This window comes from Miniopterus schreibersii, assembly GCF_964146895.1.
Source record: "Miniopterus schreibersii genome assembly, chromosome: 2".
In the NCBI taxonomy this organism is placed as follows: Eukaryota; Metazoa; Chordata; class Mammalia; order Chiroptera; family Miniopteridae; genus Miniopterus; species Miniopterus schreibersii.
Genome location: NC_138102.1, coordinates 57010813 through 57028537, shown reverse-complemented (window position 1 = coordinate 57028537; position 17725 = coordinate 57010813). Strand labels below are relative to the sequence as shown.

General features: G+C 31.8%; 1 protein-coding gene across 1 annotated transcript in view; it reads right to left on the bottom strand.

The window, feature by feature from the left end:
• Window positions 1-17725, bottom strand: part of KLHL1 (kelch like family member 1) — a 331681-nt gene that overhangs the window by 50368 nt on the left and 263588 nt on the right. The window contains exon 7 of the mRNA XM_081129220.1: window positions 15358-15582. Within this exon, the coding sequence (XP_080985346.1) occupies window positions 15358-15582 (225 nt within the window). The remainder of the gene's footprint in view (window positions 1-15357; window positions 15583-17725) is intronic.

Sequence of the window (17725 nt, the reverse complement as noted above, 5' to 3'; positions counted from 1 at the left end):
TCTTAGAAAAAAAATAATAGGTTTATTATTTAAATAAAAGATAAAAGCCCTAAAGTGAAACAAAAATTATAGAGCAAAGCATTTTTTTATTAACAGATAGTATGAGAATCTATACATTTAACATGAGATAATGTAGAGCAACCATTTAAACTTCATAAAACCCCAAAAGTTTCAATTTCTATATTCGCTGTTATTTGTTAGAATATGTCAGCATATGTACTACAATATATTTTCATATTTTTTTACTTCGTTTTTTATTGAAAGATCTATTAATTAATATTTAAATTATTTTTATCTAGTATAACAGGGAAACTAGCTGCTGCAAACAAGAGTGGTTTGTTATCATTTAAACAACTCTCATCAGAAGCTCAGATTCAGGTGTGGGCCATTGCAAGAGCACCAGCCACATCAATCATATTTGTTTTGTATAATTGATAGAACTATTCTGTCACTTTGTGAAATGTCTGGTCTTTAAAATATGTGGAGTAAGAAGGAATATTTTATAAGCACCTCTTCCCCCACAAACAACAGATTGTGTGATTCTAGAAGGTTATAAGATTATAACAGGTTGTTTAGTAGCATGTTCAAGGGCTTTTTTAAGTATAGCCAAATATGAGAATTATAATTTAAACTAAAATTTTAGCTGTATTTCACTACAAAGAGTTGCAATTTGTTTAGCATACAAATCATCTATCTAGTTTTCCTTGTTTCTGTCTGATTTACAAATAAGCGTATATATGTGAATCAGAATTTGATCTAACGCTTTATTTTTCATTGACACAGACAGTCTGAGGGGGAAATAATTAGACTCTACAACTACCTACAGCTACTGAAGTCTACAAATATCTACTACAGAAACCCTAATACTTATATTCTAAAATTAATATCTTTACATAAACTCCTTTTGTATTATATATTTATATATAATTAATTTTTATTCCCTCAGAGACAGTCATTACTGTTATTAACAAACATATTATGTAACACAGTTTATATCAAAGTAAATTTATTCTTAGTTTAATATCATGAAACTAAATATATTTCTTATAGGAAAGCTTTGAAAACCTCGATCGGTGGTTATAACTATTATAATGTGCACATTTTATTTATAAGTATAGTATTTCTTTTATTATCTATACCCCCCAAAAAATTGTCCTAAAATCAACAGTGATTAAATGTATGGTTTTCTGTTACCTTTCTAAATCCAAAGCAATATGAGAGCAGTATCTTGTTTGTTCAGTTTTCTGTTTGGTATCCAGAAATGTCTTTGCTGAATGAATAAAATTTACTCTGAAAGTTTCGATCTAACATAATAAAATGCCAAGTTGAACTTAGTTTATCTGTGTTTACCATCTAAGCCTGATGGTGCTATAACAGACTCAATATTAAAAGCTAATTATTTTACAAAATTAAAAGTGAGAAAAACAGTTCCTTTGAAAAAATAAGAAAAAAAGTGTCTAAAGACTCTGTTAACCTTATTAAAAGTTTCTATATCAAATAACAACAAAAAAACCTATTTGTGTGCTATAAGGAATAGTAACTATGCTGCAATACTCATCTTAACACAGAGACCTAAAATTTAGACATTTCAGACTAAGGATAAATATTAATTATAATGCACTATGCTTTGTAACAATATACAAAATCATAAATATATGCATATATGGTTACAAGATGTATTAAAATGCCTAATTCAAAAATGCTTTAATTAAATTTTGACATGAAAGTACAAATATATAATTGCATGTATATAGGTATAGAATATATATAGATATATAAATACTGTATATATAAAAATATGTATTGATACTATTTATACATATAAATATGTGGTCTGTTTTAAGTTCATAAATTTTAATATGTTGAGGTTTTGTATATTACATTAAATAGTATTAACTATTCTGCATTTATACCATCCTTTAAGAATGTCAAATAACAGTCTTTGTTAAAATAATGAACGTGATTTTTGCCATATTCTTTTCCTTTTACTAAACACAAAATATAGTGTGAGTTCAGTTTTGCAGTTTTTTTCTTTTATATCAAAGTTTAAAATGCATTCTACATGTAACTGACAAAAAAGCTGTAAGTATCTTATCTCATTCTATTCAAGTGGAACACATTGATGCTATAATTTTTTTTTTGTATATTAACTTTTCTGAACTTGCTATGTCTCAGGAAAATTTAACTGAACACCTGTGATTTATCTTTCACTGTATAAGCCAGCTTACCCTTAAAGCTGCTTCAGAATTCTATTTGAAAGTCCACATTTAAAACTACATTTTAACTGAAACAATCAAGAAAGAAAATGTTGCTAGGACATCATTTTTCATCGTTATTGTTTCATGAGTAGAAGCTTCATGTCTTGTGAAATGTTTTAGGAACAAATTTTTGTCTATATCAAATCTGACAATCTAATCCTTTTCTCAGGGCAAAGGAAAGGAATTGCAATACATTTTTGTTTAAAGCTTTTCCTGAGAGTCCTGAATGATGAATTCATCTAATAAAACTAATAGATAAGTCACGACTAAGGGCAGGAATAACTTCCTAGACATGGTATAGCTAATGCACTCAAGCCTAAGTATTTAGTGTCTCAGAGTGTTTGCTGCTACACAAATGACATGGACAGAGCCACAATGAGGCTAAACTGTTGGTCAACTCTCATAAAAACAGGCAGTAGTGATTCAAAAGCCTAAGCATTTGAATAAGTGATTTACATTTTTTTGTCTTGTAAAATTAAACATTATTATAATATTCACATAAATAACCAGTAATTATAGCATACCTTCAACTTTATAGGGCACACTCTTTTAATTAAAAATATTAATTCATTAAAAATATTTGGTTTCCTCTATGTGTTGGATGCTTAAGACATCAGACTAGAACAAACAAAATACTATATTTTCTTGGGTTTATATTCTAGCAAGTGTGATTTTAGTCAACACATGAAGAAGGCTGATTTGATTTCACCAAAAATTTAAAAATATATATATTCTCTTTTCTTTCACTTTCATGAAGAGATATTTTTGAGGTAACTTATTTTTAGATGTCTAAAGGATTATGGGACAAAAATAATATCACATCAATAAAATAACAAATAATAGCATTTCCTTTGTGTTATAACACTGGCCATGGTGAAGGTATTTATACTTAGTCTCAGGTAGCTGTATGTAATTCACAAATCTCTGGACTTATATGAACAATAGTTATAATGATTTAGATATATTTGATCAAATCAGTTATTCTAACAAAAATCATAAGCATGCTTATCCACAATATGTCAGTTGGCTATTTATGTACTCATTTAAAATATTTTAAGCATTAGTAAGCTTAGCCAGAAGGTATTGACCACAATGCTTATGGCTTTCCTACACTACATGAAAAAGGTGAAAAAGGAAATAATTTTTAGAAAGTGTTAAACTGTATATTCTCTTGAATGCAGTATGACTTTATATGTAATCTAACATATAATCTAACATATGTAATCTAATGCAGTATGAATTTATATGTCATTAGTAAGCCTTATAAAAAGAAAAACATATCATAACATAATTTATTGACTAAAGCAAAATATGGTTCAAGTTAACACTGATAACTATGCTCACTGAGGAGGGATTTCCTGTGAGGTTGATGAAGCTTAAGGTCCAAGGCCCCCCACTTACCAGACTCTTTCTGGGGCCCTAACAATGTGTTCAGATCATTATTGCATTTCCCTTTCTTAAGAAGGATCTCATTTTTAAGCTCCTCAAAACCTGGCTCTATCCCTAAGCTCATCATATTTACTGTGAAGAATGAACTTGATATATTCTAGAAATAATAATGAACACGTAATAATGAGTGAGGTAGAAAATCAATGCAAATCAAAACAAACCTGAAATCTGTGAAGAGTCCAAACCAAGCTTTGCCACTAATGAGCTGTATAAACTTCAACAAGCTACTTAATCTTTCTCACCCTCAGTTTTCTCATTTGTAAAAATAAGATTTTTTAGTAAATACGCTTAAATACTCTCTAGGTTTAAACAGCTATCAGTCTACATAATGGTGTGTTTTTTTTATTACTTTAGCATCCCATTATCACCTGAACATTGAGATGGAAATTGTCAGAACTGTAGATATGTTTCTATTAAAAGTAGTTTTAACTTGCATTTTAAATTGAGACATAGATGATTCCCATGGTCATTCAGGTTGAAGACATCTATGAAAAAAGTTAAAATGTGAAATAAAATAATCCCCCCAGATAAATCCACCAAAGCAAAAGCAAGCAATAAATTAGCAGTCAAAACCAGGATAACAGCAACTGAAGTGGTAAGCTTTCTGTAGTTGATTTAATATCTTTTCTTCTTGTTAATAGCTCTTTCTAGGTGATTCACCTGAGTGGCTATATTGCCCTCTAAAAATCTAATCTCATCCCTTCTTTATTCAAGAATATCAGGTAAATTTATACCTTTAATACTTGAAATTTAGGTTAACTTCAAATATACATGGACAATTATGGACAAGAAATTACCCCGAAAAAAATATTTCACTATTTAATTAAAATTCTAATTAAAATAGTATCATAGAGTGGGATTATAGAGGTCATAGTGTATATTCTCCTGCATGTTTTGCACTGAAGGTTAAACATGGGAAAGGATATTTGTTATGTTTTAAAATATATTCATGTGATAATCCAACATTATTGTAGCTAATTTGTTTTCTAATAACCTAGTGATTTGCTACTCAAATATTTTCTGTTTTCTTTTCACATTTGTGTTTTACACATTTCACTTTGTTGACTTAAATATGTTTTAAAATTCAATCCATTTGCCTAATAATCCTCCATGGTTCAGTTTAGTCTGTGTATATGTTTGTATATGTGTATTTGAGAATGTGAATAGGAATGTATATTATCAAAAGAATTAAGTCTTTTTTGCATACAAAGGTACCCATTATACCTTTTTCTTTTTACTATATATTTTTAAAATATCTGATACTGTTTTGTATTTTGAACTCTGAAGAGAGAATCCTTTTAAAGAAACATAGACCCTCTTTGTCTTGTGAGAAAACTAATTTTAAAGTAAAAGAGACATGAAGAGGACAAGCATTCCTGGTGTAATTAAATAAATGGGCTAAGCTGAAGCAAATGTTCCTTTTAAGACAATGAAAACTGACAGTTTAAAATGAGATTTTTTTAGTTTAATGGGTTATATCACAAATAAATGCAAAATTTTATTATGCAGATATTTTCTACAGTCTATTTATTACTTACTGTTATAAGTATATTTTCTAAAAGCCAATGAAAAGTCTCATAGTAAATGTCACTTTGGTTTCCCTTTCTTCATATATTCAGGAAATTTATCAACTTAAATAAATTGAGTTACTTCTTTTTTCCTGACTCTGAGAAACTAACTAATGCCTATACCTAGAAATTAAGCTTGGCCAGTAAGGTTCTCTTAACAAGACTTTAAATTGAATGAGCAAGTAAAGGTGGTAAATTTTTGTTTTATTTTTGATTTGGCAAAGTTTGCAGCAATACCTATTTCCTAGGGCAATGTAACTCAGAGTTATCTCACAGATAAAGAGCAGATGGAAGTAGAGATGCCAGCTCCTGTCTTCCATGCAAGCAACTTTCACCTAACCAGACTGTCAAAGGGATGTAATTTTTATCTTGAATTAACTACCAGGTCTGTCTTGGTTTCAGGTAAGTTCCAGGACACTCAGTTTTCTCCGTTAACCATTATGTGTTGTTTGTTTGTTAGTTTTGTTAAAGTGTATAGTTTGGGGATTTATGCATTATGTTTGTTCATTATGCATGTTTTTGTGTGTTTTTCCCCCAGATCAAGAGCAGCTGATCTTACCTTGTAAGGGGGAAGAATAAGCATGTACCATAGTTGACAAAAGGCCAAGGTAAGTGTTAATCTCATTGCTTTGAAAATGTTTTCCTGTTGGTGGTGGGAAGACTATGTATGTCATTTCTAAGCATTTAATAACCATTATGATTTCAAGAGATTCCTTTTGCTCATGGATCTGTCAGTATCTGTTTATCATACCCATGCAAAAACAATCCTTTATGTTACCATTTGTAGCCTTGGAAGACTAAGGACCTCCAAAGATCCACTACTCCATAAAAGTAATGAGAACATTGGCAAAAAAATTAAAAATTAAAAATAACTCTGGAAAATAACTTAAGGCTTAAAAATATTTGAAGAGCATTTATTTAAGAAAACCAGCTTTACTTCAGAGTATACTTTCTCCTCAAGTGCACATGGGACATTCTCAATGATAAAGCACATGTTAGGACACAACAAAAGTCTCTACAAGTTCAAGAAGATTGAAATCACGTCAAGCGTCCTTTTGGACATTTACACCTTTGAATACTATGCAGCTGTAAAAAAGAAGGATCCCCTACTCTTTGAGACAACATGGAGAGGCCTGGAGAGTATTATGCTAAGAAAAATAAGCCAGTCAGAGAAAGGCAAGTATCATATGATCTTAGTCATGTGAACAAAATAAACTGATGAACAAAATAGATTCAGAGACATAGAAGCACAAAATAGACCAATGAATCTCAGAGGGAAGGAGGGCGTGGGTGGGGAGAGATTAACCTAAGAATTTATATGCTTATATGCATAACCCATGGATACAGCAATTGTGTGGTGAAGGCCTGGAGGGGTGCACGGTAGAGGAAATCAATTGTGGGAAAAGGGGGGCATTTATAATACTTTCAACAATAAAGTTAAATTAAAGCAAAAATAAAATATAAACTAAGTCATATTTAACATTTAAGATAGAGCAAAACCAACTGGAATCAGGCAGTGCCAAACTGGAAGTGGTCAGTCGTGCTTCAATTATAGGAGCTTGGGGAGAGACTTTTATAGAGAAAAAGTGAAAGCACAGTAAGGAAGTTATTGATTGGCTATAACTTAAAGTCTAATGGCTGCTTGTAATTGGTTGTCTTTAGGTGTCAATTTTGTAACCTTGGGGAATTTACAGCTTAGATTTTGGTTGCTTATGGAGACTGCCACAGCATTAGCATCACCTCAGTCTAATGGCCTCCTTGTTTAATTAATAACACTGGTAATTGTTTCATTAATTACTGACTCAGTTGAAAGTGCCAGGAGTCCTCCAGGTGTGTCTTTGCTCACTATTACCTAGTGAAATGTCTGGCACAAAGTAAGCATTCAATTAACATTTGTCGAATAAATGCATGTATGAATGTTCCCCCAAAAAAAAGGAAAAAAAAAAAAAAGAGAGAGAGAAACAGCTTTATCTAGATAAGAACAATCAACTCAGTTTTACAGTAAACTTGAAAGCCAACAACCTCATGATAAGGGTAGTCATGAAATCAAGCAGCCTAGCTGCCTCTGGAGGAGACTGAACAGATTGGAAGATTCCTCAGGGAATTGTCATTTTTCTGACCTGTCTGGCAGTTTTCTGGAAACTTTCACTTGTAGGGTTTGTCCTTCTTTCACCTGACTGAGGCTTCTTTTACTGAGAATATCCAGGGTGTGTGTAAAAAAAAAAAAAAAAAAGTGGCTATTACATTTGACCGTTGAACAACACTGGTTTAAACTGTGTGGTTCTACTTATACATGGATTTCTTTCAATAAATAGATAGTTGGCCCTTGTATCACTAGGGTTTTACATCTATTGATTTAACCAACTGCAGATCAAAAGCAGTGTTTTCAATCTCCAGCTGGGAAGGAATCCACCAAGGCTGAGTGCCAACATAAGATATAAAGAATTTTGGACTGTGTGAAGGTTGGTGCCCCTAAGCTCCACGTTGTTCGAGGGTTAGCTGTATTTAACATCACAGCTGCCTAAGTGGTGAAAACAGTTGGGGCAAACAAAACGCTGACTAAAAGCTTAAAAATAGAGCTGGGAAATGAGATGTCCATGTGGGGATTTGAGAAGATTGACAGATTCTTGGTACTCTTGAAGGTCATGGGCATGCTCAGGGTAGTACACATGTTCAGCTAAAATTGGAGAAGGTAATAAGCTCTCATCTCTGGCTGACCTTGATGATTTGTGTAAGCAGGAAGTGAAGGTTAAAGTATGAGGAGCTCAGGCTTGATTGTAGGCAATTACAAAAGCTTTGCCTGGCAGTAAGGCTGCTCTCCTCACACCAGTCTCCAAAAACACAAATCCAAGTAGAGAATAAAGAGCCATGGTTAGGTAAATATATAAAAAAGTATAAGTGTGTTTTTTGTTTATAACTTTTTATGTTCTTCTATCTTACTTAAAAGGTAACTGTATAAAGCAATACTTTAAAAACTATGTTGATGGATGTATAATATATAAACATGCAATTTGTATGACAATAATAATAAACATGTGGATACTAAAATGAGTCAAAGATAAAAATTACTTTGAGATTAATGAAAATGAAAGCACAAAAGTCCAAAATATATGGAGTGCAACTTAATCAGCCCTTACATGGAACTGTATAGCTGTATAAAATGTAAAAGAATGGATATAAATAAAATAGTGAATTATAAGACAAAAGAAAACAGAAAACTAGCAGTTGATTCTTTGAAAAGATCAATAAAATTGCAAACTTTACCTAAACTGAATAAGAGATAAAGAAAGAAATGTTTAATTATTAAAATCAGGAATAAAATAGGAAACATTACTACCAACCTTAAAAAATAAAATGGATTATAAGGGAATATTATAAATAATTGTATGGCAACAATTTAGATAACATAGACGAAATGGGCAAAGTCTTATAAAATCACTAACTACAGAAACTGACTCAAGAAGAAATAGAAAATCTGAACAGACCAATAAAAAGTGAAGGGTGATTAGTAAGTGAAAAACTTTCCACAAAGTAATGCCCAGGCTCCCTTAGCTTCACTAATGAATTCTAATAAATGTTTAAGGAAAAATGAATACCAATCTGTCACTAATTCTTTCACAAGATAGAAGATCAGTGAATATTCCCCAACTCATGCTATAAAGTCAGTATTACCTTAATACTCAAACCAGACAAAGATGCCACAAGAAAACTATAGACCAATACCGATGAAAAATCTTGTACATAATACTATCAAAGCAAATACAGTAACATATCAAAAGGATTATAGACCATTACTAGGTGAGATTTATCTGAAGAAGTTCATGTGAATTACTATCTAAAATTAATTAATGTAATACGCTATACTAACAGAATAAAGAAAAAAATACATATTCTTTTCAGTAGATGCAGAAAAAGTACTTGATAAAGTCCAATACCCTTTCATGATAAAACACTCACCTAATTAGGAATATAAACAACCTTCTGTAACTTTTATTATCAAAACATTTTTGATAACATCTTATTTAATGGTAAAGACTGAAATATTTTCCCTTAATTTAAGAGCAAGACAACAATGTCCTCTCTTGCCAGTTCTATTCAATATATTACTGGAGGTTCTTGACAAGGTAAATAAGCAAGTAAAAGAAATAAAAGTCATATGATTTTAAAGAAAAAAGTAAAACCACTTTTCTTGTCAGGTAAAATGATTTTATTATATATAATCATAAGAAATCTACAGGAATCTACTAATCGAATAAAAATGTTTCTCAAGGTTTCGGGATATGAATTAATTACACAAATATAAATTGTATTTCTCTACACTGCAATGGAAAACCTGAAAATGAACATAAGAAATTGTACCATGTACAATAAAATCAAATATAAGAGACAATTTAACTATAAATTTAGCAGAAGAAATTCAAGAAAGTAGACCTAAATAAATAGAATGACATTTAATGTTCACTGATGGGAAGACTTGTTAATATGGCAAAACTGGCAAACTGAGATACAGAGTCAGTCCAATCAATATCTGAATTTAGATGACATTTTGCAGAAATTGAAAAACTAATTCTAAAATTTGTAGGCAATGTAAAAGACTCAAAAAAGCCCCCAAAATCTTAAAAAGTCTTAAAAAGAAGTACAAAGTCAAATATTACTACAAAGCTGTAATAATTAAGACAGAATGATACTTCCATAAGGATATAAATTAGGTATTATTGGAATAAAATTGAAAATCTATAAACTCTCATTTATGGACAATTGATTTTGACAAAGGTACCAAGACAATTCAGTGGAAAAGAAAGGTCTTTTCAGCAAACAGTGTTGGTACAACATAAAAAAAAAGTTCAACTACTGTCTCACACCATAGAAAAACATTAACTCAAAATGTGTTATATTGTTAAATTTAAAGCCTAAAAATATGAAATTTAAGACCTAAAAATATGAAACGTCTAAAAGAAAACAGGCATAAATCTTCATGACTATGGATTAGACAATATTGTCTCAGTCAGATATGTTATCAAAAGCACAAGCAACAAAAGAAAAAAAATTGAATTGGCTTCATTAGGTTAATTTTTGTTCTTCAAAAGACACTATCAAGAAAGTTAAAATAGAGGAGTTATACACAGAATATAAAATAAAATATTACAACTCAATAATAGAAAGAAAAATATCCCAAACAAAATATGGCATAATATTTTAATAGAAATTTATCCTTATTATTAAAATAGATATACAAATATTTTAAAAGATATATAAATGGTTAATAAGCACATCAAATGTTTTTCAAAATTATTAGAGATATGCCTATAAAATCACAATGAGATGTCACTTTATATACACTATAATTTTTGTAATAAAAAAGAATGGGTAGCAACAAAGGTTGGAAAAAAACCTGGCATCCTCATACATTGTTGAGGAGACAGAAATTGATGTAGTCATTATGCAAACAGCTTGGCAGTTCCTCCATAAGTCAGAGATAGAGTTACCATATGAATCAACAATCCCCCTTTTACGTGTATAGCCAACAGAATCGAAACATATCCACACAAAAATGCTTACATGAAAGTTCATAGAAGTTTTATTCATAATAGCAAAAAAGCAAAAACAACCCAAATGTCCTTTTATTGATTATGTATAAACAGAATGTGGTAAATTCTATTGGTGGAATAATATTAGGCCATAAAAGGAATGAAGTATTGATACATGCATGCTAGAAAACGGATGACTGTTGAAAACATTATGTTGTGTGAAGAAAACCATACATAAAAGGCCCAAAATGACATGATTCTGTTTATATGAAATTTCCAAAATTAGCAATTCTATAGAGACAGAAAGCGATAAATTGTTGTGAAAGGCTAAGGAGATGGGACAATAAGGAGTAACTGCTCTTCTTATATAGGATTATTTTTTTTAGGAAGACAGAAATGTTTTGGAATTTGATAATGGTGATGGATGAGCAAATCCATTAAGTTGATACTTAAACGTATCAACTCTATATGTTAAAACTTAATTTTACGGTATGTGAATTTTATCAATTGAAGGCTAAAACCCACAAAAACCAAAAGAGCCCTTACTATATATTTAATATACAACATGGTACTTGGCATTTAGAAAATCTTAATAAATAGCACTATCTTAGTTTTTATCAATTTTCTCTTACAAGGACTTGAGTGCAAAAAGTTTATTGAACTAATGTCTGATTCAATTTTATACAATATAAAATGTGGTGAAAAAAAGACATGATATATAGAAATGTGCCTTAAAGACAAATGCTAAATTGAAAACTCTTAGCATATTGAGCACACTGTGCTCTTAATTAGTTTAATCCTCAAGGTAGATGCATTGCTCCCTTGTGTCACAGACTTAATATGAATATAATTTTATATGCTATTTTATGCAGCAGAATGAGCTTTCTTCATTTATTGATAGCTATGAAATGTTTTTGACCACATAATCATCCTTAGCAACCAAAGAGCTCATGACTTTCTTGTAAAATCATACAAAGATTTATTTTTTTCATATAAATTATGGACCTGGGAGCTATGTGGGTCAAAGGAAAGACTTTTATTTAATATTTTAAAATTTTAGTTTAGATGTTAGCTCCTTGTCACTTGAATGTATAATATAAAATTAGGTAGTAAATTTTGTAACCCCACTGTGTACCAAGGGGTAGGTACTGATTCACTGTGGGAAATTATACAGGACATTCTAATTTCTGAGCAAATAGAAAATTAGCTCAGGCAGCTGTTGGTTTACACTCAAAACCAATCTTGGTGATTCCACTGAAGGGAGACTCATGGTATGTGTTTGAAAAATTAACACCAAAGTTGTCAAAAAAACACACAAAAAACAGTTAGAAAAGCAGAAGTCAGTTGCAGCTTCCTGAGTGAGACAAAAATTCAAAGAGGGGATATCTTGGAGGAAAATTTGATTAGTGCTCTTTTTAAGGCCACAGACTGTTCTATTCAGAAGAGCTACTGAGTCTTCTACACAGCTTGGCAGTGAAACAGCAGTGCCTCTTCAGAGCTTGCCATAACTGGTTAGATAACAGGTTATCATCAGAGCCCTGCTTGGATGTGGAGGTGCTAATAGCAGAATCAAACAGACTTGCTGGTCCAGCATATTCCCTTCCCATCTCAGCTCCCAGCCCTATGGAAAGGGCATCAGAGACAGGATGAAACGCTCGGGGGAGTTTCTGCACACATGTAGGTATGTAGATGTGCCCCTGAGGACTACATGTTAGGAAGAAGAGCAGACAGGTTGGGCAAGGTCAGCTTGCAGGGTAAGAACTTTATGGCCACTTGTGATTCCCCTGTGCACTCTTGGATGTTTGGGGAGAACACAAAGACTGGCAAATGCCTCAGCCTTTCATTCAATTAGTCAAAGTACCTTATACAGTCAGCAAATTAGTTGAGATCAATACATGGGATTAATATCATGATACACACAGATTAAGGACAATTTGAAGGGCTGGATATTAAAATTATTTATCAAGTAAAAATATTAAAAGATATGATGCATTAAATAAGATATATCAACATCTATGTAATAGAAGTCCCTGGAAGCCTGGAAGTGAGACGGTAAATCAAAGACTGATATGTTATATTGAAGGAACAGGGACCTTAGGCTGAGGGTGCCAATTGCACTTGAGGATGACACATAACGCTGAACTTCCTGAGATGCAACTGATGATAAGGAATGTGGTTGGTCATAAAGGAAGCACTCTGATTCATCAGAGCACATACATGTGTCTTATGTTCCTATCAACCCAGCTTCAACTGGTTGGACCTGGTTTGACATCCATGTCAAAGGCAGTTTTCTAGGTACTGGGCATTGCCCGCAACCTATGAGGCAGGCTGAAATGAGAGCTGTGCCCAGAAGTGATGCCTATGCTATGATATTACCGACTCACTCAGTCAGGTCAGGTTGAGGAGTTCTCTACCAGAAACTCTCGGGGAGTTCTGTAGTAGAGGATTTTTAAAAAACTGACCAAATCCAAAACCACTAGGAAGTAAAACACAGAAGAAACTCTCTGTGTTGTTTGTAGTAGTTATCTAGCTAACAGCCTGTTTTGGGAAAATGTAGAGAATAAGCAGCCTGAATTGGAATATTTGTCTCTAAAGAGACATTAAATGTGGCATGTGCTGTAGAGGAGAGGTGATCCACTTGCTAACAGAAGTGAAGCAAAACAAAAAATACAAAACAGGGGAGGCCTAGTCATGAAAACAGTCCACTACCAGAGCTGTTATTGAGTCACAAAACTTGTGGAAAGACTACATTACATTTTAGATGTTTGAGATATTTGGCACATGTAATTTTTATGTAGCTTTACTTTCACAGTACCTTTATGATGAACTCTTTAACAAATAAGACAACCTGAGGACCCTATGGGAGATCACCATTCTGCTCAGCAGTGGTGCTGGTGTGACAGGATTTGAAGCCAACCATCCCTTGCTATACTTTAAGCACATGATATTACACCACTTAAGGTATATTCTTGGCGAAAAAATTTCAAGTAGGTTCTCCTGACATGTAAATATCCTACATAATTGAACTTCAGTATACCTTAATAGAAAGGAATTAAATTGTCTAAAACAAAAAGGGAGAAAGAAGCATTACATTTCAAGTATTCCAATTCAGATGGCTTATTCTCTACATTTCCCCCAAACAGGCTGTTAGCTAGATAACTAATAAAAACAACACAGAGAGCTTTTACATAGATAGGAAAGCCAAAATCCTCTAATATATTTGGGGGGGAAAATAGATAAGAAACCTTATATACCCATGAATATTACCTGGGGAAATGATATGTTTTCCATATTCTGATTTGGTTCTATGTGATTTAAATAATTTATATGGTTTTCATATAAAACACAGAATTTTATAACTTAAACTTTCTCAGACATTTATTATTATTTCTTAATTTTACTAAGGAGCAAACTGAAGAAAAGGAAGGTAGAGCAAAATCATCAAAAAGGTAAGTTGCTTTAGTTCATCTCTTAATAATTTATTATTTTATTTTTGCTTAGATTGATGGTAGAGTAGATAAGAATGGGAAATGCAGTGTTGGACATCTCAAAGTTAAACTATCATTAATATTTGTTTTTGAAATGCTCTCTAATTTTGCTTTCCAATTAATGTCTAAATCAGTGGATTTTCAATTAAACCCTGATATCTCTCTAATGCGTATATTCAAAGTATATGAAAGATAGTTAATCAACTCTGGCATGTTTCAGGTCTTCAAAAAAAAAAATTTGCATTTCATACAATCCCCATGATACCAGTACACATTCAAGAACTGTTAGTCTTTATTCAATTTCTCCTTTTTCAAATATTTGTATAGGAACTTTACAATTTACAAACTAATTTCATATCCATTATCATCATTAAATTTTTATCTACTTAATAACCTTGAATTGGTAATAAATCAGGAAACTAAGGTCCATAATTTAAGTTCTGTCCAAAAGTCATGCCAATATTAAATGGTAGATTCAAGACAAGACTCATAGCCAGGTGTTCTGTATATAAATATAGTTCTCTCATCTTCAGATTACTCCACAGTAAAGATCAAGTGAATCCTAACATATTAACCACTGGTAATAGCTGATGAGTTGCTCTTTCTCTAAACCTGTGCTGCCCTCTCCCCATGGATTTTCCAAGGTGGAATAAATTAAATGCAAAGATATAACAGACTTGCCCAGTAATGCGGAATGAGTCATCTTGTCTTCCTTAATCACATTAACTGTTTCTTTCTCTGAGCTTTATTACTCTGTCCTCTCCATAATAGTTCCACATTTTTGTTCATATCAAATTTTACATATTGAATGAATGTCAGATTGTGAAAACTTTGTGGATAGCTTGAGGTTTACTTATTTTGGTATCTTTAACATCTCTCTCAACAGTTTAATGCATATTGGTCAACACAGGAAAATGTCAAGAACTTTTTAAAAAATGCTCCAAATAAGCCCACAGTGTACTTAAAGTTAATAAAAATTGATGGCAATAATATTACACTTTTACATATATTTTCACTATCAATAAAATGTTTCTAAAAGTAATATCAGTAAAGTAAGAAATCTTACCTAAACCATGCCTGTGTGTTGACATTGGTGGTAAGACAGTCCAAGTCTTGGTTTTGGGGTTGTAACATTCAACAGTGTTCAGTGTCTTTAAGCCATCTCGACCTCCAATTACAAAGAGTTTGTCATCAATAACAGCCACACCAAACTGCAATCTCCGGCCATTCATCATCCCTGCTTGGATCCACAAATTTGTTCTGAGGTTATATTTCTCTATGGTTGTAGCTCCTGATAAAACATAAAATCAGGTAGTCAGCATTTACTACTACTACAACATACAACCTGCCCAAGTTGCATAAATTATTAGCAGCGTAAATTTAGGATGTAAAAACACTCTTGTCACATTCATTTTTTTCTTAAGAACAAGTGTCAGAAAAACAAAGAGAGTAGTAATTTACTACTATATTTTCTCTACTTGGTATATACTAATGATCAAAATAGACAAAAATGTTCACCTTGTTTGAATTACACAATAGTCCCTTGCTAAACTATCAATTCAATAGAATTTTGGGGCGTAACACAGCTCTGTCAGTAGCTTTTACAGTTTCCTTCTATCAGTGTTTGCCATTAAAAATGTGTAACACAGCACGGTCGGAGTGGCTCGGTGGTTGAGCATCATCAACCTGTGATCCAGGAGATCATGGTTGGATTCCTGGTCAGGGCACATGCCTGGGTTGTGGGTTTGATCCCCAGTAGGGGGCGTGCAGGAGGCAGCCGATCAATGACGCTCTCATCATTAATGTTTCTATCTCTCTCTCTCTCCCTCTCCCTTCTTCTCTCTGAAATCAATAAAAATATATATTTTTTACAAAAGTGTAACATAATCTAGCCTGAAAAAAATTATTAAAGCCTTTTAAAACACCTAAGCAACGTATATTGTATGTAATTCTGAGTGAAGAGTTAATTTAATAAATTCTTCACCATGTTTTTCTTTAAATTTGTCTTATGCGTTAAAAAACAGAAAGTTTTAAAAGTCAATTTTAAGACATGCAAACAAATGTCAGTTATGCTTTTTTTGATATTTTTGAAAAATGCATTTGGACTAGCTCAATAGAATTGAGTCAAACAATGATTTTTCTTTATGAATCATGTTATAATCTTTAATAGTTCATCTGTCTTAAAAGCTTTTTATGTATAAATTTGAGAAACATAACAGATCTTCCTAATAGAATCAATATTGAAAAAAATAAATTAAATTGCTGGTGAGATATGTTTTAATGGCTGCAGTTAAATATTTCACATTAAAAAAATGTCTTTCTTAAATAAATTCACAAGTTTTTATGTCATAAAATATAAGCCAACAAACGCTGATCTTGTTTCAGTATTTAATCTTAGTGTTCAGACTTATATTCACCAGTGTTTCATCTTCAATGATTAAATATCCCTATAAAGGGAGTGAAAAGGTTTGTGTACTTTCATTTAATGCACTAAAAATCAATTTTACAAGTAGTGAAGTAAAAGTTTGCAAATTAGGGAAAACATTCCTTAGAGGACTCATTTACTCTTTAGAGTCTAACCAGCAATGAACTAAACAAGTATAAACAACTTTGTAGAAGTTTTGCTAAGTGAAGCAAACATTATATAATTTGTGCTCAATTTTTATATAAAAGTAACAAAGCAGTAATAATATACTGAGATAGATGCATTAAGTCTGCTTTTTGATGTTATTAAAAAAGTGACTTAATTTTTATACAATTAAATATGAAGTATTATAAAAGCATTACTATTTTTAGAATAAAAATAAATTTTAATGTTCGTAAGCCATTTGATACTACAGTAAAACCAACTTATTCTGGCGAGGGGCTGTCCATTAAAGCTGAAAGTCCATTATATAATAAAGTAGGTTTTCCAAATTCCTATGTTAAAAATCGACAAATTAGTTGTTTACCTCTTTTTACTTAAGAAGACATGTTTGTGTAATTAAAATTAGTATGCATGAAAAGTGTAATTTCACAGAAAAGTTTTCTATATGCATTACTGTAATTTTAAATTTATACTGAATAGGTCTAGTAAATATGTGCATTCACCAGTGACCGCCAGTAAACAAATGCACAAGGCTGGGGTGTGGCTTAGTGCACCCCGGAACAAGGGCCAGCATGCATTAAAACTGCTTCAGAAAGTCCTGCCATGAGACAATAGAACCAATTAACCTGCTAGATGAGGTGTGATCACGTGCTAATCATTTGCAGAACATTGTTTACAAGCAGTGACTCCTGGATTTAAATACACAGTCTATAGTTGTAGATAAGCAATATTTATTTATGTCTGCAAAATTACTATACTGTTTTTTCCAACATATGGCCTATTTGTTAAAATTGTTTAAGATGACAGTGAATAACAAAAAACTTGTTAATTTAATTTTAAGCGAATC